This window comes from Nematostella vectensis, chromosome 9 (assembly GCF_932526225.1).
Source record: "Nematostella vectensis chromosome 9, jaNemVect1.1, whole genome shotgun sequence".
In the NCBI taxonomy this organism is placed as follows: domain Eukaryota; kingdom Metazoa; phylum Cnidaria; class Anthozoa; order Actiniaria; family Edwardsiidae; genus Nematostella; species Nematostella vectensis.
In genome coordinates, this window is record NC_064042.1 from 6,365,293 (window position 1) to 6,389,241 (window position 23,949).

General features: G+C 44.1%; 3 protein-coding genes and 1 long non-coding RNA gene across 4 annotated transcripts in view; 2 read left to right on the forward strand and 2 right to left on the reverse strand.

Moving 5' to 3' along the window:
• The window catches only part of LOC116601894 (hemicentin-1), a 29,299-nt gene extending 20,852 nt beyond the window's left edge, over positions 1-8,447 (forward strand). The window contains exons 6-13 of the mRNA XM_048732951.1: positions 598-855; positions 2,022-2,279; positions 2,615-2,860; positions 3,038-3,301; positions 6,323-6,469; positions 7,039-7,157; positions 7,484-7,542; positions 7,937-8,447. Coding sequence (XP_048588908.1) covers positions 598-855; positions 2,022-2,279; positions 2,615-2,860; positions 3,038-3,301; positions 6,323-6,469; positions 7,039-7,157; positions 7,484-7,542; positions 7,937-8,189 — 1,604 coding nt within the window. The 3' untranslated portion in view covers positions 8,190-8,447. The remainder of the gene's footprint in view (positions 1-597; positions 856-2,021; positions 2,280-2,614; positions 2,861-3,037; positions 3,302-6,322; positions 6,470-7,038; positions 7,158-7,483; positions 7,543-7,936) is intronic.
• Positions 8,448-8,499: 52 nt separating this feature from the next.
• On the forward strand, positions 8,500-10,025 carry LOC116606957. Its single transcript, XM_048732399.1, has 5 exons — positions 8,500-8,788; positions 8,968-9,081; positions 9,162-9,183; positions 9,254-9,290; positions 9,387-10,025. The coding sequence occupies exons 1-5, from the start codon at positions 8,539-8,541 to the stop codon at positions 10,023-10,025; spliced, it is 1,062 nt and encodes a 353-aa protein (XP_048588356.1). The 5' UTR covers positions 8,500-8,538.
• Positions 10,026-10,432: 407 nt separating this feature from the next.
• Positions 10,433-23,933, reverse strand: LOC125572443. Its single transcript, XM_048732953.1, has 2 exons — positions 23,440-23,933; positions 10,433-10,851 (listed from the first exon to the last, which is right to left on the reverse strand). Exons 1-2 carry the CDS (start codon positions 23,896-23,898, stop codon positions 10,717-10,719), a joined length of 594 nt encoding a protein of 197 aa, XP_048588910.1. The 5' UTR covers positions 23,899-23,933; the 3' UTR covers positions 10,433-10,716.
• On the reverse strand, positions 13,323-14,834 carry LOC125572444. The gene is made up of 2 exons (XR_007313822.1): positions 14,036-14,834; positions 13,323-13,931 (listed from the first exon to the last, which is right to left on the reverse strand). It is a non-coding gene; the product is annotated as an uncharacterized LOC125572444 (long non-coding RNA).
• Positions 23,934-23,949: the final 16 nt, after the last annotated feature.

The window sequence follows — 23,949 nt, forward strand, 5'->3', positions numbered from 1 at the left end:
TACTTTTTATGTATCCATGTTGTTTCTTTTAATAAAATAGATTTTACTCTAAATATGGTGTGGACTGTTTACGTCACTTCCGCCCTATCAAATTCCTCCAATCATCAGCCTCCCCCTCCCCACGCCAAAGTTCATAGGTCAAGGGCCCAAGTCCAAAATCCATCCGTGACGTCACTTCCGCCCGATATATTCCAACCAATCACCACCCCTCCCCCTAAAGTCCAAAGGTCAGAGGCCCAAGTCCAAAGTCCACCCGTGACGTCACTTCCGCCCGATATATTAGGACCAATCACAGCGCGCCATTCCCAACAACCAATCAGAATGCGCCACGACCGCGCGGCCGGGGGACTGGGATCCACCCGATATAGAGACTTACTTTACTACTTATACTGGACGGCTTATTCAAGGGCGTTAGAAGATAGCAAAGTGGATTGTCTCATATGAATAGGAATATGAATCTCTTTTTTCTAGATAATTAAAATGCATGAATATATTTACGTTACCTAATGGATATCAGATCAAATTATTCAATCTGTATTCCATTCAAGGTTTAAATCTCTCAGGATCTCAGATGATTGATTATTTTCTATCCCATAGAGCCAGTCAGCATCACTGATTTTCCAGCTTCTATCCTCGTCGCCAACGGCTCAATGGCCACTCTGAACTGCTCGGCATCAGGTGACGGTGCCATCAACATCACCATCACTAAGCAAGGCAGTAGCCAGGCGTGGGGTGGAGGCGTGGTCACATTCTCCCCCGTATCCGCGGCAGACCAGGCCTGGTACACCTGTACCGCCAGGGAAGGAGCCAGCGAGTGCCCAGCGGTTACCAAGCATGCTGTTGTCATGGTTACTGGTATGTAGGCACGACCTTTGAAAGTTTTGTTTAAAGTGTTATTTTTATCATCAAGTTATTGGCTACATATTCTCAAAAAGTGAAAGTGTACAAAACACTGTTTTCAACAGTCGATCTGCGGCTCTTCTTTTTCGATGTTTATTTTGAAGTTTACGCTGCAAAATTTGCATACATTCGCCCTTTAGAACGCAGTGGCCGATCCCAGGGCCATTTCCCGCCGACCCAAATGACAGAAAAGAAATAGGGCCCTGGGAACGAAGTTGAACGAATAGGTTCGAGGAATTCTAGAAACGAGTGATTCGCCATAGTCCAGAGCCGTGGCATGCCATGTAAGATTGAGGGGAGCAATACAGAAACCTTAACAAAATATTGGGGGGGGGGGGCACAGTCACGCTCCTACTGTTCATTTCCTTATATATATTCTTTAAATATTGGTAGAATCAAAAAGCCCAAACTGTCGTGATCTCGTATCAGAACAATGAATACAATACACCAAAAAATGTATTGTATTTTTAAATATTGGGGGCACATGCCCCCAATTCCCAAACCCCTGCTACGCCCCTGCAGTCTTAGTCAGCTAAAGACGGTTTTGAGTCCCTGAAAGTGATACTGTCTCGATACTGGCGCCCGTTTCTCGAAACATACCCGAGAATTCTCGGGCCCGAAAACTTTATTTTGCATTTTTGCCCAAAATTTCGAATGTTTTCCTTTTTGAGAACCGCTTCCATGTTTTAGAACAGTTTGAACTTCTCTTGGTTCCTATTTCAAATGATTACGCTCAATAGGGCTATTTTCGAAGTTTTGCTAAATCCAGAAAGTTACCCGAAAAGTGTCGGGTGACTGTGTGGTTCCGAGAACTTTCTTAATATTTAAAAGCCATGTGAATTTCGGGCCCGAGTAGTTCGGGGAAGATCAAAATCTATAAATCTATAAGATAATCATCCTTTACATGAATCTTTGTGGTAAAATACGATGTTTGACTATATTTCAACACATTTAGATACCATAAAGTTTATTGAAATTAGACAGCTTTTCAAATTTAAAGAATAAATCGTTTTTGTGCCCGAGAATTCTCGGGTGTTTTGTGAAACGAGCCATGTCAAAAGCCGGAATAATCCCAATACGTGTCAGAATCAGTTGCAGAGCTTGATTTTGTTTATTATCAGGACTCCCAGCACCCAACACGAGCCTTAACGTGACGTCACCAACCACGTGTCTAGGGGACGTCATGGAGCTGAAATGTGCAAGCACGGCGCTGTCTGTGGAGCAGTACATTCTAGAAGCATCTGGTATGGGGCAGATGACTAGTTTGACCGGCGACTTCCGCGTCACCCTCACCGAACCGGGCAACAAGGCATACCGCTGCCATCCCTTTGTGAGGGGGATTAAGTTGCCCAATGCTACGGTAGTCGTCAATGTGCCAGGTTAGTATGTATTAAATAGAAAGATTTGAATTAATTTCATAGGTTTCAAGAAGAGTGGGGCCCCAATAATATGCTCATTCTTAGCTTGAACTAAATTTGAGCCATAGAGACACTATTTCAATTCGATTGGATTTTGGCATAAACTAAACTCCTTGTTTAATCTCTTTTTTTTTTTCCTTGGAATGAAATGGAAAAAAAGAATCACACGCAGAAAATTTCCCACATCGTTTGTCTGCATCGTTTGCACACGTGAGAAAGTATTGGTTTTGGAAAACATTTTGTAAAATAATAAGAGGCGCAAGAATTCAAGATAGTGTCCATAACCTGTTTTTCAGACGTCATGGCCTCTTCTCAAATCGCCCAAATCGTAACGGAAGGTTCAAACGTGACGTTAGAGTGTGACGCCGGCATCAACAAGACAGTCTCATGGAGAAAAGTCGGACAAGCCAAATACCCGGTAGGAGGTACCCGGAAATTCGCCCCGGTCACGCTTGCAGATGGGGGATTGTACCATTGCGTGACCGAGCACGCGCGCGAGTGTGCCGCCCTTGCCACCAAAACCGTCAACATTCAAGTCAATTGTAAGTAAAATTTAATCATTTGATCAAGAGCTTAAGTTCTTTTCCCCTGTAAAGTTTATTGTAAACCACCCTTCTGATACTACTGCCACACTCAGGTTCACTTTTTCTTCTCTCGACAGCATTTGATTGAATTTTTTTACCGGATAAATACTAACTCCTTTTTTTTTCTTTCTAAAGCTATCGGTTCAGTACCTCCCAACATTACAACTAGCTTTAAAAACATGATTTTCAAAGAAAACGCCACAGTTCGCCTAACATGTCAAGCCACTGGAAATCCAGCACCGGACGTGTACTGGACTAAGGACCGACGGAGGATCGGAGGTAGCAACACGCTTGAGCTCAAGGCTTCAGCTGATAACATGGGCGTGTACGAGTGCGTAGCGGCAAATGGCGCGGCGCCAGACGCCAAAGCCTCGGTAACACTCGAGCTTCACGTACCCGGTAAGCAGGGGAGTAGTTACGGAGGGTTGTAGCTAGTCAGGGGTGTAGCTAGGGAGGGGAGTAGCTAAGGAGGGGAGTAGCTATGGAAGGGAGTAGCTAGGGAGGGAGTAGCTATGGAGGGAAGTAGCTAGGGAGGGGAGTAGCTAGGGAGGGAAGTAGCTAGGGAGGGGAGTAGCTATGGAGGGGTGGTAGCTATGGATGGGAGTAGCTTTGGAGGGGGCGTAGCTAGGGAGGGTAGTAGCTAGAGAAGGGTGTAGCTATGGAGGGGAGTAGCTATATAGGAAAGTAGCTAGGGAGGGGAGTAGCTAGGGGGGGGAGTAGCTAGGGAGGTGAGTAACTAGGGAGGGGAGTAGCTATGGAGGGGAGAAGCTATGGAGGGGTGTAGCTAGGGAGGTGAGTTTCTAGGGAGGGGAGTAGCTAGGGAGGGGAGTAGCTAGGGAGGGGAGTAGCTAGGGAGGGGAGTAGCTAGGGAGAGGAGTAGCTAGGGAGAGGAGTAGCTAGGGAGGGGAGTAGCTAGGGAGGGAGTAGCTAGGGAGGGGAGTAGCTATGGAGGGGTGTAGCTATGGAGGGGTGTAGCTAGGAAGGGGAGTAGCTAGGGAGGGAGTAGCTAGGGAGGGGAGTAGCTCGGTAGGGTAGTAGCTAGAGAGGGGTGTAGCTATGAAGGGGAGTAGCTAGGGAGGGGAGTAGCAAGGGAGGGGTGTAGCTATGGAGGGGAGTAGCTAGGGAGGGGAGTAGCTAAGGAGGGGAGTAGCTATGGAGGGAAGTAGCTATGGAAGGGAGTAGCTAAGGAGGGAGTAGCTATGGAGGGGAGTAGCTAGGGAGGGGAGTAGCTAGGGAGGGAAGTAGCTAGGGAGGGGAGTAGCTATGGAGGGGTGGTAGCTATGGATGGGAGTAGCTTTGGAGGGGGCGTAGCTAGGGAGGGTAGTAGCTAGAGAAGGGTGTAGCTATGGAGTGGAGTAGCTAGGGAGGGGAGTAGCTAGGGAGGGGAGTAGCTAGGGAGGGGAGTAGCTAGGGAGGGGAGTAGCTATGGAGGGGAGTAGCTAGGGAGGGGAGTAGCTAGGGAGGGGAGTAACTAGGGAGGGGAGTAGCTAGGGAGGGGTGCAGCTAGGGAGGGGAGTAGCTAGGGAGGGGAGTAGCTATGGAGGGGAGAAGCTATGGAGGGGTGTAGCTATGAAGGGGTGTAGCTAGGGAGGTGAGTTTCTAGGGAGGGGAGTAGCTAGGGAGGGAAGTAGCTAGGGAGGGGAGTAGCTAGGGAGGGGAGTAGCTAGGGAGGGGAGTAGCTAGGGAGAGGAGTAGCTAGGGAGAGGAGTAGCTAGGGAGGGGAGTAGCTAGGGAGGGAGTAGCTAGGGAGGGGAGTAGCTATGGAGGGGTGTAGCTAGGAAGGGGAGTAGCTAGGGAGGGAGTAGCTATGGAGGGGAGTAGCTAGGGAGGGAGTAGCTAGGGAGGGGAGTAGCTAGGGAGGGGAGTAGCTAGGGAGGGGAGTAGCTCGGTAGGGTAGTAGCTAGAGAGGGGTGTAGCTAGGGAGGGGAGTAGCAAGGGAGGGGTGTAGCTATGGAGGGGAGTAGCTAGGGAGGGGTGTAGCTATGGAGGGGAGTAGCTATGGAGGGGAGTAGCTTGGGAGGGGTGTAGCTAGGGAGGGGTGTAGCTAGGGAGGGGAGTAGCTAGGGAGGGGAGTAGCTAGGGAGGGGAGTAGCTAGGGAGGGGAGTAGCTAGGGAGGGGAGTAGCTAGGGAGGGGAGTAGCTAGGGAGGGGAGTAGCTAGGGAGGGGAGTAGCTAGGGAGGGGAGTAGCTAGGGAGGGGAGTAGCTAGGGAGGGAGTAGCTAGGGAGGGGAGTAGCTAGGGAGGGGAGTAGCTAGGGAGGGGAGTAGCTAGGGAAGGGAGTAGCTAGGGAGGGAGTAGCTAGGGAGGGGAGTAGCTAGGGAGGGGAGTAGCTATGGAGGGGAGTAGCTATGGAGGGGTGTAGCTATGGAAGGGAGTAGCTAGGGAGGGGAGTAGCTAGGGAGGGAGTAGCTATGGAGGGGAGTAGCTAGGGAGGGGAGTAGCTAGGGAGGGAAGTAGCTATGGAGGGGTGTAGCTATGGAAGGGAGTAGCTAGGAAGGGGGCGTAGCTAGGGAGGGGGCGTAGCTAGGGAGGGTGTAGCTAGGGAGGGGAGTAGCTAGGTAGGGTAGTAGCTAGAGAGGGGTGTAGCTATGTAGGGGAGTAGCTAGGGAGGGGTGTAGCTATGGAGGGGAGTAGCTATGGAGGGGAGTAGCTAGGGAGGGGAGTAGCTAGGGAAGGGAGTAGCTTGGGAGGGGTGTAGCTAGGGAGGGGTGTAGCTAGGGAGGGGAGTAGCTAGGGAGTAGGGAGGGAGGGGAGTAGCTAGGGAGGGGTGGAGCTATGGAGGGGAGTAGCTAGGGAGGGGTGTAGCTAGGGAGGGGAGTAGCTATGGAGGGTGTAGCTAGGGAGGGGAGTAGCTAGGGAGGGGAGTAGCTAGGGAGGGGTGTAGCTAGGGAGGGGAGTAGCTAGGGAGGGGTGTAGCTATGGAGGGGAGTAGCTATGGAGGGGAGAAGCTAGGGAGGAGATTAGCTAGGGAGGGGAGTAGCTAGGGAGGGGAGTAGATAGGGAGGGGTGTAGCTATGGAGGGGAGTAGCTAGGGAGGGGTGTAGCTAGGGAGGGGAATAGCTAGGGAGGGGAGTAACTAGGGAGGGGAGTAGCTAGGGAGGGGTGTAGCTAGGGAGGGGTGTAGCTAGGGAGGGGAGTAGCTATGGAGGGTGTAGCTAGGGAGGTGAGTAGCTAGGGAGGGGAGTAGCTAGGGAGGGGTGTAGCTAGGGAGGGGAATAGCTAGGGAGGGGAGTAACTAGGGAGGGGAGTAGCTAGGGAGGGGTGTAGCTAGGGAGGGGTGTAGCTAGGGAGGGGAGTAGCTAGGGAGGAGAATTATTTAGGGAGGGGCTCAGAGAGTGCATTCATACCCTTAAGCACCGTTAGCACTAAATAGCATTTTTAAATTAGTTTCATTTGTATTTTTAATTAAAATTTTTTTAGCGCTGTGTCCATCCGACTTCTGCAGCAATGATGGCAAATGCATATCTTCTGATTCTTGTGACAAAAACGGCTCATGCGCAGACAGGCGTACCTCGTTCGAGTGCGAGTGTAAACTTGGTTGGTCTAGACCTCAGTGCAAGAAGATAGGTAACATTCGCCAGGTCCGTACCCAGGGGGGAGGGGTAGGGTGCAAGCCGAAGGTCCACTTTCGTTTCTCAATAGAGGTGCTAGATTTTTATCAATCCCCTCCCCCAACCCCCCCCCCCCCCCCCCACCTGAAAAATTAGGTCCACTTTTTAGGATTTCGCACCCCCCCCCCCCCCCCCCCAAAGAAAAATCCTGGGTACGGGTCTGTTCGCTCTTTTTACATCTTTCTATGATTCCCCATGACCGTACGCTGTTCTAGTAAGCAGATATCGTGTGTGACGTATAAATCAACAAAAGATACAAACGGTTACAATGATGTAGCAAGGATGACTTTTTACAACAAAATGTTGATTTCCCCGAATTAAAATAAAAATATTTCACAGGGTCCTAGCAGGGAGTGGGGCACTTGGGATAATACTTTTGAAAATTATAGGTAGGGACTCTGTGCCCCCCAATGTTTCTGTATCGTGCCGCCAATATTTCGAGCCCCGTTTTAGAATAGCATTCAATGCACATGTTACACCTTCTTGTTGTCGGTTAACATCTCTCTCGATATCTTGTTTGTCCAGATGAGGTTGACATGGTGTTTGTGGGCTCCTTTAAGTTGTCAGGGATTGCATGGCGGGAGGGTTACGCAAACTCGGCCACCGAGAGCTACAAGAACATAACAGCGGAAATCCGTCAGGCGGTAAGTCGTCTATTTGTCCGTGGTGTTCTATCCGTGTATATCATGTGGTTTTGGTTTTCCTTTCCCAATTTTCTTTGGTAGAAGGTACGGTCACATTTATAATCCAAAACGCCATCCGTTTTTGTTTTAGCATAAATCAATGGGCATTGTTCAGTAAATTGATTACGAAATAAAAATCATATCAATCATATCAAATAGGGGTAGGAAGCCGTCTTCTAGCACCTTACTTTTCATAATTTCGTAACAGGGCAAGCTTTTGTGACTTTCCTTGATAAGTAAGTTGCTGTATTAAAGTGTTAGTAACTGAGTTCTTCTTGTATCCACAGATCGACAAGGCTTATGAGAACATGCCGATATTCGTAAGGAGCAAAGTGTTAGACTTGAGGTAGAGCCTTGACAACGAAAACAAAATGAACTTGTTGAAGAATAGGGGAGGGAGGGGTGGGGGAGCAAGCGCATGCTCATACGAATGCAGATTTGTATATATTTTTTTAGCAAACTTCACTTGTAATGTGAAGTGCGTTATTATCTTACTAGCGACTTTAACCACAGTTTATAAAAAAAAGTGTTTTTTTATTCGTGCGCATGTTTGTTCTTCTATTTAGATCATGATTTGCAACTCAGACTTTTTTTGATCGCCCATGGAAGGTCTAGCAAATTATAAAAAAAGCCCGTTTTTCTTTTTTTTTTTTTAAAAACAAGTGTACAATATTCCTCAAAATTCAGAGACGCAGCTCTGTGGTTTCGTCTTTTGCGATTCCTGTTTTTGTTGTTTCTAGGAAAGGCAGTGTGATCGTTGACTTTGAACTCTCATTTAACGAGCCGACGTCGCGCGATAAAGCTTTGGAACCGCTACAGAACGTCGCGATGACGGGAAGCCTGGGAAAATACGGCATTAACGGATCCACCATCACACTACAGGCGGCTAGCGCAGGTACTTACACACAGTGCATTTTCACAGTAACAAGATTGCGTGACGATGTTTATTTGCGTTTTGTGTGGCTAGCGCAGATACAAGTAATCACACACTGAACATAGCCACCCTCTAGAGTATTGCCTGACAACGTTACTCTATTGGCGTTTTGTGTTGCACTACAGTTGGCTAGCGCATACGACACACTGTACACAACCGAGAGAGAAGATTGTGTGACAACGTTACTCTATTGGCGTGTTGTGTTATTAGTGCACACTAGCAACATAACAACATAACGACATGGGCGCGCGCACTATGTTTAGTCCGACATAACGGCATGGACGTAATGACACTGCTACACTAGCTTCACCAACTTCACTAGCCTCGCCTGCTTTGCTAGCTTTACTAGCTACACCACTGTCTACATTATCTTCTATAGCGGAGTCGTTACCACAGCTAAGTGACGTCATGCCGGCATCCAGCAGCCTCAAAGTCACGTGGTCAAACGCAACTCGTAATGCGCAATGTACGATGCGCGCTAGACCTCTAGCTGGAGCGTCACGTGACTGGGTGACGTCATCAGGCTCTAGTAGTTCAGCCTCGCTGTCGTGCGTATTGGATGATCTTGAGCCTGACACTCTGTACGAGGTTGAGGTCACTGTGTCGGTGCGGGAAGACACGAGGCGTGACACGGTGTACATCAGGACCACCCCCACAGGTACGTGTGCTAGTCACGTGACCATCAGGACCACCCCCACAGGTACGTGTATTAGTCACGTGATCATCAGTACCACCCCCACAGATAAGCGTGTTAGTCATGTGATCATCAGTACATGTACAGGTACAGGTACATGTTCTGGTGAAGTCGTAACATCGACGTTCTTTCTTTTGTTCCAGCTGTCGAGGTAAATGATCAGAATTCAACCATTGTTGGTCTCGCTGTGCTGGTCGCCATCTTGTTCTTGGTCATCATTCGTCTGTTTGTCTACATCGCGGTGCTGAAGAGGGCAGGTAAGTCGGTTAGATATGTTAAACTTCTGCTACAATAACTTAAAAGATTTACTTTAAAGATGCTACTTTTTCTTTCACAGGTCTAACAGCAAAGAGAGAAAGGTATAAAAACTTCGTTAAATAACAGCGCTTTATATTCTTGATCTTGAATTCCAGTACCTTTCTCCCACAGATCTGAACCTGATAACCCAGGCTACTCTGGATTCCAGGTAAAACTTTTCCTAACAAATATACTGAGTTATGTACGAGTAGTGAGCGTTTTGAGGGTGAAAACACTTTAAACATAATTTATGCTTGCTCTTAAGAATGTGGCGATGCAAGAAAACGTCAACCAAGACCAACATGTAATACCAGAGATGGTAGATAATGAGGTCGCCCCATCGGAAATTAGGGGACCCACCCCTGACCCCATTCCACAATACGAACCAGTGAACAATACACAAACACGATCACCGACCCATAGTAACGTCACGAAATGCGAAGATGTAACGCAAGGGAGCAATGTCGCGCAATACGAGGATGTAACGCAAGAGGGCAATGTCACGCAGTATGAAGCTATGAATAGACATGCATCACGTGATCGGCATGTACCAGGCAATCGCCAGTACGATTGCGTCGATAGCACGAGAATGAGTAGACAGAATCCACCCGCGAGGAGAGCAAGGAACGACACAGGTGATCAAGGCGAGCCAGGTTATGAGAACACAAGAAATCGAGGTTTACCACCTGAAGTGTACCAATCTTTACAGGCGACGACACAACACAGCGAGAATGCGCAGTACGCCCCAATGCATCCTGGGACACGCATTGCGGCCAGGCCTGGTGGTAGGGACGAGAGGGGAGTAGGCACAGACATAAGAGGGAGTGAGTACCAGGAGTTGCACAGAGCTAAAACCACAGATCCATGTTATCAGCGGGTAGGCAGTAGAGTCACTAGCGCATAAGATGCTCATATCGCGGATCCATGTGATCAAAGGGTAGGCAATAGAGTCACTAGCGAATAAGATGCTCATATCGCGGATCCATGTTATCAACGGGTAGGCAGTAGAGTCACTAGCGCATAAGATGCTCATATCGCGGATCCATGAGATCAAAGGGTAGGCAGAGTTACTAGCGCATAAGATGCTCATATCGCGGATCCATGTGATCAACGGGTAGGCAGTAGAGTCACTAGCGCATAAGATGCTCATATCGCGGATCCATGAGATCAAAGGGTAGGCAGAGTTACTAGCGCATAAGATGCTCATATCGCGGATCCATGTGATCAACGGTTAGGCAGTAGAGTTATAGCGCATAAGATGCTCATATTGCGGATCCATGTGATCAACGGGTAGGCAGTAGAGTTACTAGCGCATAAGATGCTCATATCGCGGATCCATGTGGTCAACGGGTAGGCAGTAGAGTTATTAGCGCATAAGATGCTTATATCGCGGATCTGTGTGATTAAAGGATAGAAATACCACTCGCGCGTAAGATAGTCCCACCGACCCTTGCAATCGCGTACAAAGATAATACCAGCGCGATAGCTGAAAAAACCTCGTTTACAGGTCAATATTATCAAACGCTTTAGTCACTAGAATTACCATCATAACTCGTATTATACATATCCCCATAGATTTTTGTTATCCTACAATGCTACAAACGCGTGAGGTGCATATCACAATTGGTCCATCTGTTACCGTGTAACCGCATGTTACCAACCACACTGAACTGGAGAAATCCACCAAGATTCCCGATGCTGTCTATCATGGTATCATCGCTATCATCACGCTGTAAAATATCAGAAACAATCTGGATAAACACGACCGTTCTAAACGAAACCCTCGAATTGTTTCTATTGCTACTCAGTATCACAAATATCTTTAACGCCTTAACATGGGATTGGCTGAATACTGGGTAGTAGTCTTTGGAATCCCATCCAAGGTATCCTATTGTGTAGACCCGAAACAACACGCCTTGCACAGTTTGAAGTTCATAGGCTGGTGTCACGCGGGACAATTATAGCAGGGTGTCGGGGATACGCTAGTACTTGTCACGCGGGAAATTAACGCAAGGTGATGGATTTCGCTATTTTTATAACTTTATCATTTTAGACAATTTACCGCCAACTTGTGCCGGGAGTTAATGATCCGTTAATAGTGAGTTACCTCCGTAGTCAATAATAACCATGTAATTATTACGTAGGTCACGGCAGTCCAAGGGTAACTCACTGGCACACCTACGTTGGAAGGTCGCCACCCATAGGCTAGAAACCTTATCCAAACGAAACTAAATGCTTTTCGGGGTGTCAGTGAGGGTTTCCCGTTTGGGCTCGCCGTCTTAGGAAGATACAAAGGGGGTGCGGTATGATACCCCAAATTAAGATCTACTTGTAAACCGTCTTTACACACCGTACAGTATAAAGCAGTTGCAACAGCGAAGAAGTCAAACTGGTACCTCCCCAAATACAATAATTTGAATACCCCAAATTATTATTCTTAAGATCATCTTAAAATCTACTTGTAAACCGTCTTGTACACACCGTATGAAGCAGTTGTAACAGCGAAGAAGTCAAACTGGTACCTCCCCCAGCTAAGTGGTCATAGTCGTCATATAAGAGAGTCCATTACAAGTGGTTAGTGAACCCCCCAAAATAACTGTTACACTGGCTTACTACTAACATGAACTATTTTGCGAATGGTATTTTACGTTTTTTTTATTTCACACGCTTTTTGTTATCAATCCTAAACCCGGTTATTTGAAACATAATATTATAAACAAATTTCATTTATTTCGTTCGTGCCTAAATTCTCATTTCTTGCGTCCTTTCCACTGCTCTTGCCTCTCAAACCCCCCCCCCCCCTGTCTTCTCCTCTCTCATCTCCGTTCTTCCCCACTTTGCCTCAAGCAAACTACGTTGGTCCACGCAAACTCCATTGGTTCTTATCCCACGAACCTTCAGGGGAGTCGCGATAGCTAATGCTGCCAATTTAGTGAATATATTAGGATAATAATAATAATAATAATAATAATAATAATAATAATAATAATAATAATAATAATAATAATAATAATAATAATAATAACAATAATAATAATAATAATAATAATAATAATAATAATAATAATAATAATCTTTATTGCCTTAGATAAATCAACATGTCTAAGTTTACAAAATGTAGGAGAAACCGATTATAAGTAAATGCGCTACATCAAAAAGGAGGTGCGTCGACCCCGGGGGAGACTCTAGAAACAGGGATACCACTTCGGGTTTGGTCAACAGCAATTCTTACCCGTAAGAAATAGAACATTGGGTGTGATCGAAGGACTTTTTTAACTCTAACAGATAGCAGAATCGGAAAAAATTCCTGTCGTTTGTTTTCAAGATGAAGGGGGGGGGGGGGGGGCGTTCATTAAAAAATACCCGTAAAAAAAAACTAAAGGAATAGCATTTGCTCGAAAATTTTATACCATAAGAGATAGCAGAATTGAAAAAATCCTTAAACACCCCCTAAGGAATTGCAGTTTATACACTGCAATTCACATATAATTTATACAATAGGGATATCAATTGGTCGATATTATATACCAAAAAAGATAGGACGATTACCTCCCGTCTTCTTTTCTGGAGAGTTCCCTACCAATTTGGAATTTGGCTATAAAATTTGTACAATCTCTCAAGAACGTACAGCATACACAATGGCGCTGACATATACATACGCTCGTCATATTCAAGAATGGCAGAAATACACTATGTACTGATGACAAGGATCCTACTTTAACTGATAATTGTATACGGTATTTAAGCATGCTTGGCTGACTCTTTTTAGCCCAAACAACTCATAAGGGCATTCAACTGTTCAAGCATCCCTATTTCTATAGGATATGCCAAATTAATGCAAAACACTTAGCTGCCGTATTTACTCCCTGTTGATCCCAAGAGTCTTTAGGAAATATCTTCTTCGATGGGTTCAATTAATCTGGTATTCCTTGTTGGTGCCTTGGTTTGCCTGATTATAACTTCAACAGGTAAATCAAACTCCATTTGCACATCGGCTTTTTAAAGGTGAATGGTGAATACATCCATCCTCGGGGACCCAGGACGTCGCGGAGATCGGGCACACAGGGAGCGCGGCGCGATCGTGTCTTCCACCTGTCTTCCCCTAATAATCCACGGGTGAAAACTTGTGTTTTCCGCAAGTCTGGCCAATTACCTGAAGACTGGACTAAGGCACAAGTGGTTCCAATATTCAAGAAAGGAGTGAAGCACGACCCATGTAATTATAGACCGGTGTCTTTAACTACAGTATTATGCAAACTTATGGAACATGTCATCTACAAGAACATAATGGAGCATCTTGAGAATAATAATATCCTATTTGCAAATCAACACGGGTTTCGCAAAAACCATTCATGCGAAACCCAGCTTCTATTAACAGTTGAAGACCTGGCACGAAATACGGATAACGGTGGTCAAATAGACATGCTGATACTTGACTTCAGTAAGGCCTTTGACAAGGTCGCACATGGTCGCTTGATCAGTAAATTACTGTATTATGGTATTCAAGGTAGAACACTAGCATGGATAAAGTCATGGCTCACCAATAGAACACAAAGAGTCGTAGTGGACGGTGTTTCATCAAAACCAGTAGACGTAACATCAGGAGTGCCGCAAGGCACTGTACTTGGTCCATTGATGTTCCTCCTGTTTATTAATGACATGCAGGAGAACTTGGAATGCACTTTAAGGCTATTTGCTGATGATGCCCTGCTGTACCACCAAATTACACATGACGATGATACCCTAGTCTTGCAGAGGGACTTGGACAGAGTGGGGCTATGGGCCGAAAGATGGCAAATGGTTTTTAACCCTACCAAATGTTACAAAATGTCAGTCTACAGAAATAAATCACCAGTACTGAAAGATTATACCTTATATAATCAGAAACTCTCAGGTGTTAAACAGCATCCCTACCTGGGCGTTTTGCTGTCTGATGATTTACGGTGGAATTTTCAAGTAAACAAGATCGTAAACAAGGCTAACTCAACACTTGGATTCATAAAAAGGAACTTGTATTCATGTTCTGAGGTCACCAAGCGTGTAGCCTATGTTACACTTGTAAGGTCACATCTAGAATATGCAGCTGCTGTATGGGACCCTTATAGACAGGATCAAGTGGACAAGATTGAAGCAGTCCAGCGACGTGCGGTGAGATTCATAAAGCGGGATTACGACTGGAACTCTAGTGTTACAATAATGAGACAATCCCTTTCTTTGGATCTGCTGAGTGAGAGGAGAAAGGCTCACCGTGTAAAAATGTTTTATTTATCAGTAAATAATGGCATTGCATTGCCGATACCTAATTATTATCAACGTTCAATGCGTCATACTCGAAGTTATTCAAGTAATACATTTATACAGCCTAAGGCACGTCACGATTATTATTTATATAGTTTCTTTCCCAGAACAATCAAAGATTGGAACAATTTATCAATTGAACTTAGAGAAGAAAATAGTTATTCATCTTTTTGTAATAACGTAAACAAGTTCATCGCCTAATTTTTATTATCATGCTATTTTTATTGTTTAAGTATTATCTTATTTTATAATTTATTTTAATTTTTATTGTATATAGTAAGCCGACTGAATTTATGGATTACCTATTTATTATTAATTTATATTTAGATTTATATATTTAGATTTATATATATTTTGTCATCTTTTCTTGATACGAAAGTGTTGAAAAGTAATAAAGTAGAAGTAGAAGTCTTCCCCGGTGGTAAGACATGAGGTCGACTCCGCGTCTACTCGAATATTCTACAGTGTAAGATCTGGAATATTACCCATGATGAAATATTTACAAGCCATAATTCATTATTCCTGCTTATTTAATTGTGAATATTGATATATAGTATTAATTGCTAGGAGAGAGCGCAGCAACCGGAGAGCAAGCCTAATCTTGGTATCGCATTAGGTATCGCATATGATTTTTCGTGTCGACACCACAGGCTTCCCAGTCGGCTGATTTGTATATTGATTTCATATCGACCAGCGGTGTTTTAGCGCATGCGCGAGTTTCATATAGTGGATGCAATTTCGTGTCCACACCACAGGGTTCCCAGTCGGCTGATTTGTATTTTGATTTCATGCAGATCAGCGGTCTTTCCGAGAACCCCTGTACTGCAACATGTTCGTCCCGTCCTCCGAACATTCACTTTCTATTAGAAACTTCTAGTATAAATCTAAATTACGTGATACAAGGTGGTTTCTGGTAGGTCATCCGCTAAATTGCGACTGATCATGTCAGGAATGTGGCTAGCCTGCGTAGCGGCGGTTTGTTTGTATTTTAAGCAGCGCGAAACTAGGGCTGTGGAATTTAGGTCGCGCGAAGTCTGGTACTAGGATTTGGGGTCTCTCTGATTTGTGGCCGCAAAAAAAAAAAAAACGTAACGCTATGAAAAAAAAAGCGCAACGCAACGCACAAAAATAAACCCATGAGACAAATAACGCCGCTACACAGGCTAGAATGTGGCGCGTCCATGTCACCACCTGGTCATGGCATAATATAAATATCACGGGAGAGTTGGTGCCTGCATTTTACTAGCAAGCGCAACGTCAGCAAATTCTATCGCAAGCCCTTTTACCCACCCTCCCTCTCCAGGGGAGTCAGTGATTTTGTAGTTGTGAATGTATTAGGTCGTATTGTAGCATAGGGATATTCATTGTTCATGACCACAATGTTTGTAAATAAGATTATGATACAAATAGAAATCTGAATGTATTAGTATATATATTTCAATAAAGTCGACCGGAGCCCTTTTTTGTGCTTATTTTATTTTGATAATTCATTAAATTCATGTTATCATTTTTCTCAATAATTCATAATCGGATTTATTCATATAATTCATTCTTACTTCTAATCCTTTTCGTTTGTGTTAAAAAGGGCGTGGCCAAGAAGGAAGCTATTGTTGGTGCATTAGATTTGGATAAACTTTATAATAATCCATTATTCCCAACCCTTTAAAAGCCATAATTCATAATTCATCTCCCCCCCCCCCCCCCCCCCCACGACGCATATTCGCAAGTCTTCAAAACCCTCCTTTGGTAACCCCTCTTTTGTTCGTATTCGCATGTCTTCTCCTAATATCTACTGGTGGAAATTCGTGTTTTCCGCATGTTTTCCCCGGTGGTAAGACATGAGGTCGTAACGCGCATTTCCTGCTTAGGATCTGGGATATCCCCTTGTCTTCTGAGTGTATTCGCAAATATACTAACTAATAGCAAAAGCGAAAGAGGGCCAGCGGATGCTTTCTTTTTTTTAAAGTTTGGAATGTCCAGTCTTGAAATGTTCTTTTCCACGTCTAACAACAGGTAGCCCAGGCTGTGATTCAGTAGTAAAAGATCTAATCTAATCTAAGATCCAAATTTGTATGAGCAAATGCTACTCTAGGCTGTTATTAGCTCTGAATTCTTCGCATTATCTACATATATATATTTATCTAGACTTTATTTTAAAAAGTCTTTTGACTCTGTGGATCACGGCATCCTTTTGAAGAAACTAACATGGTATGGAGTGGATGAAACCTATGATACAAAGCTATTCCAATGTATCTCTTTCTGGACGATGAATCAAACATCAATTTTGACGCTAGCAAGTGTTAAGTCATGACAGTATCCCGAAAGAAATCACCTGCAGTGGTGGCCTATCACCTTGGTGCCACAAATCTGCAGCTTATCAATAAAGAGATCATCTAGAGTAATCTTAACTCAAACAACCTGACATGGGACACCTGCATTCCATCTGTGGTGTCCTTAGTAGTTCCTAGAATAGGAACTCCTAGATGATCAGAGGCGTGCATTTAGCTCCCACATTTTCCCAGATCCGGCAGTTTAGCAAGCGCTGGGTTTCCAAACTTTTGGGAGAATCTAGGAGAATAGCTGAGGATTTGGGAGTTCCTAGGATAAACTAGGAACTCCCAAATGATCAGAGGCGTGCATTTGGCTCCCATATTTTCCTAGGTACTCCCAAATTCCATTTCCCAATATATAGGAGTATCTAGGGTATTCTAGGAAATCCCAAATCTTAGGAGTTCATTTCGCAAGGCCAACAGAATGCCCAGTCTGGTCAAGAAGACATGTCCCCTTATTACAGACTGCAGGGTCTGGCGTACTCTGTACCTATCCTTTGTAAAGTCTCAGCTAACTTTTCTCAATTGTTATCTGGCCTAGCCACGTTTAAATATTTTCTGAAAGAACACTAATCAAGTCTTACTTGCCCTGCACATGGAGCATCTTCACACGGGACAATGGCTGCCACCACATTTAGTTTTTGTCATTTTAAGCGGACGCGGAGCTGCATGCATAGAAATTGGTAAACTAGGCGATTCAAAATTTGTGGTCAATGACGTCATGTCACCCTTTTTGTGCCCGCTATCTGGACCACTCACGTGACCATCACATGGGACAAGCAAGCTAATTCATCGATCGCTCCATAAATTCTAAACCAATGACATCAGACTAGTTCCAACAAGAATCGGGCCCACACCCTTTTTTTATAAGATTGTATAATTTTCAGTTAAGGCTGGGCAAGAGAGCATAAGATAAGAGAGGGACACTTTGGTATTACCCGCGCGCCATGTCGATTCCGAATCCGGCTATTTTTAGTAACCACCACCCCACCACTGCGCGTGAGCATGTTTACTCACCCTACCCCTGCGCTTTGGCATTTACATTTTGTTGTTTGCCGCTGTTTTGTGACATGAAACCGAAAAAAAAAAACACCCTATTTGCACTAATACCATCGAAAATTCCATTCTAGCATCAAGGATACGGGCATTTGCGGTTTACTAAGGGGATGCAGTACTTCAAGGATTGCAAGATTTCGAAAACGAGACTTATAATTCAAAATCAAGAGCGGAAAACCTCGTGCTTCAAACACCGTTTTCGCTCTAACTTGCTGCTTCTTCGTGGTTTCTCAACATTCATTATCTTCCTAATGGTCAAACGAAATCTGTAAGTTAGACATTAGATATGATATATATGATTTTTGTGAATATTCCGGTGAATTGAGAAGGAATCCAAGAAAAACACATTTTATAAAACTATCCTTGTAGCGAGGGAATGCATTTTTGTGATGATCAAAGCCAACAAGCTGAAGTATCTCAGCTTTTGTAATAGTGAGAAAATAAAGAGGGAGATATTACTGTACTTCTTTGATGTTGTTATTATTATATGTTATATTATTATTTCGTTTTTATACAAGCTGGAGTCGGGATTTGAATCAAACGCGGTATCACAGCCATTTTATCGCTGGTCAGTTTTTTTCTTTCTTCTTCACTTGAATTCGCCGCTCAGACTAACAAAACAGTCAAACTATTCAGGGATTAAGATTTCTGTGAGTATATTTGCCAATCCTGCTTACTTAAGTTAGACTTGTTTTCTTCTTCCGAGTTATTGCAAAAAAACAACACGCAACCGGCGGGAGAGTAGGACAAAATAAAAGGAGCAAATCCTCACGCGCAGTGGTGGGGTGGTGGTTACCAAAAATAGCCAGATTCGGAATCGACATGGCGCGCGGGTAATACCAAAGTGTCCCTCTCTTATCTTATGCTCTCTTAGGCTGGGCCGTTTTCTTATTTTTGAGACATTTTAAGGCTAAATATGTTCTTAACAATGTTCTTAATTTTTAGTAGGACCCGTCACCTTAAAACGATAATTAATGTACCTTACAGTGAAGCATCTTTTCAAAAAAAATATTTTTAGATTCACTTTTTGCAGGAACCATTAAGTTATGTTAATCTTTACAAACAAAAACACAAAGAACACAATAATTATTTGGAATCTTTGTACTGTAATACAATAAGAAATTTTTAAATACTGTAAGTATTTAAAAAAATTCTTCAACAACTTAGTTCATAATTTTTTTTCAAAAAATAAATATCTCTTCAAATCAAATTCAACATACAGTTTACCTTTCAAATGTATCAACATACAGTTCAGCTTTACAGTCTAGATGTGGAACATGTTTCATGTGTTTTCTCTTCTTTCTTAACTCAACAAATTATGATAGACACATTTCAAAAGGGTCAGTAACAAGTTCTTGAGCATATCCCTAAATAACATGACGCCTTTTTTATAATTCTCATGCAGTTGAAGGAATTATAGTTCCATAGAGAAGTGATCTTTTCCTTTGTCAAAGCGAAAACACAGATCGGTTTCCCGTCAACATACGTCTTTCCTAAACTTTCTCAAAGCAAGATACCCAATCTAGATCATCATTTGTATTATCAGACACATCTTAGATGGCTAAAATTCAAGTACTCTAATAAGCTTTAAAAAGCATGTCCTATTCCATGCTGAAATTATTCTTTCTCGGCGACACGATTCGATTTTGATTCCATAGATCTTCCCCATCATCAGACAAACGTTGTTTGTTTTTTTGCTCTAAGGACCGCCTTCGGAGGAGCTTCATTTCCAGGCATGTCGAAAGCATAGATTTCTCGCACAGTAAGCGGGTTTTCAGAATACTTCTCAGAGTTTTTGGAATGTTTTTCTGTGTTTTCGATAATGGGCGCCTGCAAGAATTCTCGTCCAAAAGCTTCTGCAGGTTGATGACGTCACACCGCTCGACCAATCAAAAACGTTTGCCCGACAGAGGTAACGCTTATAATAGTTAAACTCATCGTCTGATAAGTTTGGGGTTAGGTATCGGATAGCTTGGTAACCGCCTAACCAAGCGCACCCGAGGAGCCATGCCTCCAGGCTACAGCTCCCCGCCCCCCAGGGGGATACCCGCCACACCTTACGGTGGAATATATTTACCTAGCTAGTTGCATGCTACCCTAAGGGTGTGGTGGGAGGGACAAAAAACCCGCGAATCCAGTGTTGAGTCGAGCGAGATTTGCAGACCTCTCAGAGAGGATGCAAACGTGCCAAGGACTGAATAACCGGGAGAGGTCTGCAAATCTCACTCGACTCAACACTGGATTCGCGGGTTTTTCGCCGTGTTTTCAATGGCAAAAAGTACTCAAGCAGGAATCTTCGGTAGGCCTACAAGTTTCGATCATTTTCGCACCGCCGGACGCGTTTTTTTGGGGAGCTGTTTTCAATGGCTGGAGGCGACCGCTTCGGTAAAAGCAAACGACTCAAGGCCACTTAGTGTGACAGAGCTATAGCATCTCAACATCAGGGCACGTTTGCTAGTGGAGGAAAAGATGCAATTGCAGTTAGCATTGACGAACCTTCACTTCACGTCGGTGGTAGTGGTGAGTAATATATACTGTCAGTATATATGAAGTGTGCTGGCTTGTCGTTTTGTAGAATGCCACGATGTTTAGCAGAGGCAGTGTGTCAAGCATGCACTTAACAGATTCTGGTAGCAGTTGAGCTGGCTGAGCGTCAGAAACCTAACTATCAACAAAATTTGCTGAATTGGCTCGAGTTACCCTACTATGGTTATACGTTTTTACTTGTAATAATCTTGCTGGGGAATACCAACCACACTGGTTGGTCATATTGCTGTATATGACTTTGCATTTGGAGGAGAACAGCTGCGGCCAAGCCTCGCCCGGAGCATTTTGATGTCGTGTTGGGGCGGCTAATCCACCTCTCTCTCACTGCCCTAGCAGTGTTGTGTTGGGGCGCCTTATCCACCTTCCTCTCAATGCCCTAGCAGTGTCGTGTTGGAGATGGCAAGGGCTCCCCCCACCAGCCCCAGTGCTGTTGTATTGGGATGGGTAAGCCCCATCTCCCCCCTCCTAGCCCCAGCAGTACGCCACATGCAGTGGATCTAGGCCCTAGAATGCCATGAGGTGTGGCCTCACTCATAACTGCGTTGCCTGGAACGGTGATGGCGTCTCCCCGAGACTAAAGCTTTGTCATATATATATATCAAATCTAGCTATAGACCACACTGTACGCAACTTATTTACTCAAGAACTATACACCCCCCCACACACACACACACCTTCTGACAATGCAGCTCCTCCCAGCCTCCTACAACGACTAGCAATTTGTGTTTGTTAAGTATCTAAATGTGTGGTGTGCTACATGTTCCTGTAATCCAGTTCTTGACTGCGAGTGGAATGGTAAATATACATACATATTATTGTTATTGCCATTGCTATTATCATTGCTATTAAAAAGAAAGTGACGAAGCTTTTTCTCATGAGATCTCTTCATTTTGTTCCTTTATGACGTATATTGACTAAAACCGTTGTAAGAATATTGCCACTCTCTATATTGATCGTTGGAAAATCCAAGATGGCCGCCAATCCAAGATCTTAAATAAAGCGCTACGACAACATACTTACAGCATACTTTTTTCGTGAAATCTATTAATTGTTGTCACTTCACGGATTATTAGAAGGTGCTGATACAAATACGTAGGGTGTATCTCAAAATGTTCTTGGCAGCAGATTTGATGTACTCAGCTACTAAATAGCCTACCATACTTGCGATTTTCCGATCTCCTATACTAGTCTTGTCGAAATACTAAAGCTTCTTGGTGCTGAATAGCATGTGTGTTTACCTATGCCATCTTTTGTGTTTTCCACATGTCAGTTTAATATGTGATGGTTCTCCAGTGTGCTGGGGCGATAGCTCAACGATCAAAGACTTACTGGCTGTGGCATATTTGAAGTATAGAAGGTGGAAGAAACATCGGCAAGCACTAAGTATGCCGGCCATTAAAATTTACTCAATGAGTCAATGGATAGGTTAGTAGAAATGCCTAACCACACTCTACGTCAGATCGATAAAGGACTTGTGGACTCCGCTCCCAGTCGAGCCGATAAATTTTTTTTTTGGTTGCGCTACTTATAGCGATTCTTGGCACACATATCAGCCATCAACACATATCAGCCGCGCATCAGAGACTACGTGCTTGCGCATATACAAACAGAAGAAAATGGGCCCATATTTCTATTTATGTACAGTTTAACGTGAATCTTATTTACGTTGTCGTAAATAAGATTCCATCAAGCATTGCACAATGATATGTGGCAGAAACATTTTGAAGTTGTTTACTTCTAACAACTGCGAAAAACATTTTTTTATCCGTTTGAAGAGTGACAACATTTATGCAAAGGTTGGACTGCTCGCCAAAACGGGTATCTGTAAAATGAAGACAGGACCTTCACGGACTTACGCGGACCGGACCTCGGCCTTTTTAATACACAAACATATACATAAAATAAAAAAATGTCGTCAAAGAAAAAAAGCTTGCTTACATTTTTCGTAGGGAGTCCCTAGTGCAAGTGTGCCGTTGTTGTGGGGCACCGGGGAACAAACAGAGTTTCTTTTTCATTACGGACTTTGCGCAAAATTACCGACTTGCTCCAGGTGCTGAAGTAGTTTGAAAAATCGGTAGCTGGAAAATCGGCAACTACCGTGAGAATAGTGACTTAATAAATGGGCTGCTTCGCTACTTTGTAGCAAGAGAAAACAAATATCACTCTGTCCAAACACTGAGCTGTCAGTTAACTCAATGGAATCTGTTGATTGCCGTTAGAACAGTAACCCTCTATTGGCTACTTCCCTGCATTGTATTAAGAAGACAAAAAAAAACCGCTCTGCACAAACACAATCGTAGATTGCCGTGAGAACAAACCTTTTATTGGCTACTTTGCAATTGTCCTGACATGTTGACTCATCGACGGCTGATTGATAACTGATTGTTTTTGAGCCCGGGGGTGGGAGGAGCTTTCCCTTTTATAGCGGAACCTCGTGTTTAATGAACACGTCTATGATTCCGATACAGACAACGATCTACTCCCCATGTTTGAGGGGTAAAATAATACTTTCGCTAAACAAAAGATATAATGCTAATTGACATTGTTTTAATGCGAGGGATGTTTTAGCCTGCGAGCAAGTCTGTACTTTTGCGCAAAGTCCGTAATGAAAAGAAATCTCCGTCGCATATCCCCCACCCACACACACACACACAACATCGGCACACACATAAACTAATATAAGGAAAGCAGAGGTGCGCGATAAAGAAGTCGAGTCTACCAAACGGGAAGTTGAGTTGAAATAGTGACCCCCCAAAATATGTTCAGAGAACACGCAAAATGCAGGCCCAAAGCCAGGGGGAGGGGGGTTCAGGGGGTGCGAGGGTGCGAACGCATCCCCCCCCCCCCCCCCCCCTACAACGGCCGAAGGTCCACTTTCGGTTCTCAATGACGTGCTATTTGTAGACAAAACTATAAAGCACAAGCTAGATAACTCTGCTACGTAGCTAAATACGACAATAAAAGTCCCGTGAAGATACTGCAAAGGCATAAAAAATCCCTCTTTGTTCTCATATGAAGAAAACGTCCCCCCCCAAGGAATTTTTTTTTCTTTTCGACAAATTTTAATTTATTTTGATATTTTCATACCTTGGTTATAAAACTCAGCATTCTTTCTTTGACAGCGTCTTCGTTAACTTTGCTGCAAAATGGAGGTAGCGTTATATGAAGCGAAGCGGTCGCTCGTTGAAGTACGATTGTCCCATGTGACAGAATGGTCGTAGCAACCGGTTCAATCACGACGTAAATACACGATTCACTCCACGTGAATTTCAAAGTTTTCGAAAAGTCAATGCCTGTATTGGACGCATTCAAAAAATGAACCCAAACCCTTATGTAGAGAGCATGGGACCGTTCGGACCAATGGGATGGCAGTGGGAACAAGGCTGTCGAAATGTTGTAGTAGTTGTCTTTCCATGTGATGTTTTCAAGAGAAGGTTCGACGGTTGTAGATATCATAGCTTGGTAAATGTCGGAATTAGAGTTGAGGCATTTTCCGTGCGCGTTTTGGAGAAGATACACTAAGATCAAGATAATAACATTTGACATGTTTAGTACATGAAACGGGTAGCGCCAGGGAATGAAGAAGCGAGGGCCCAA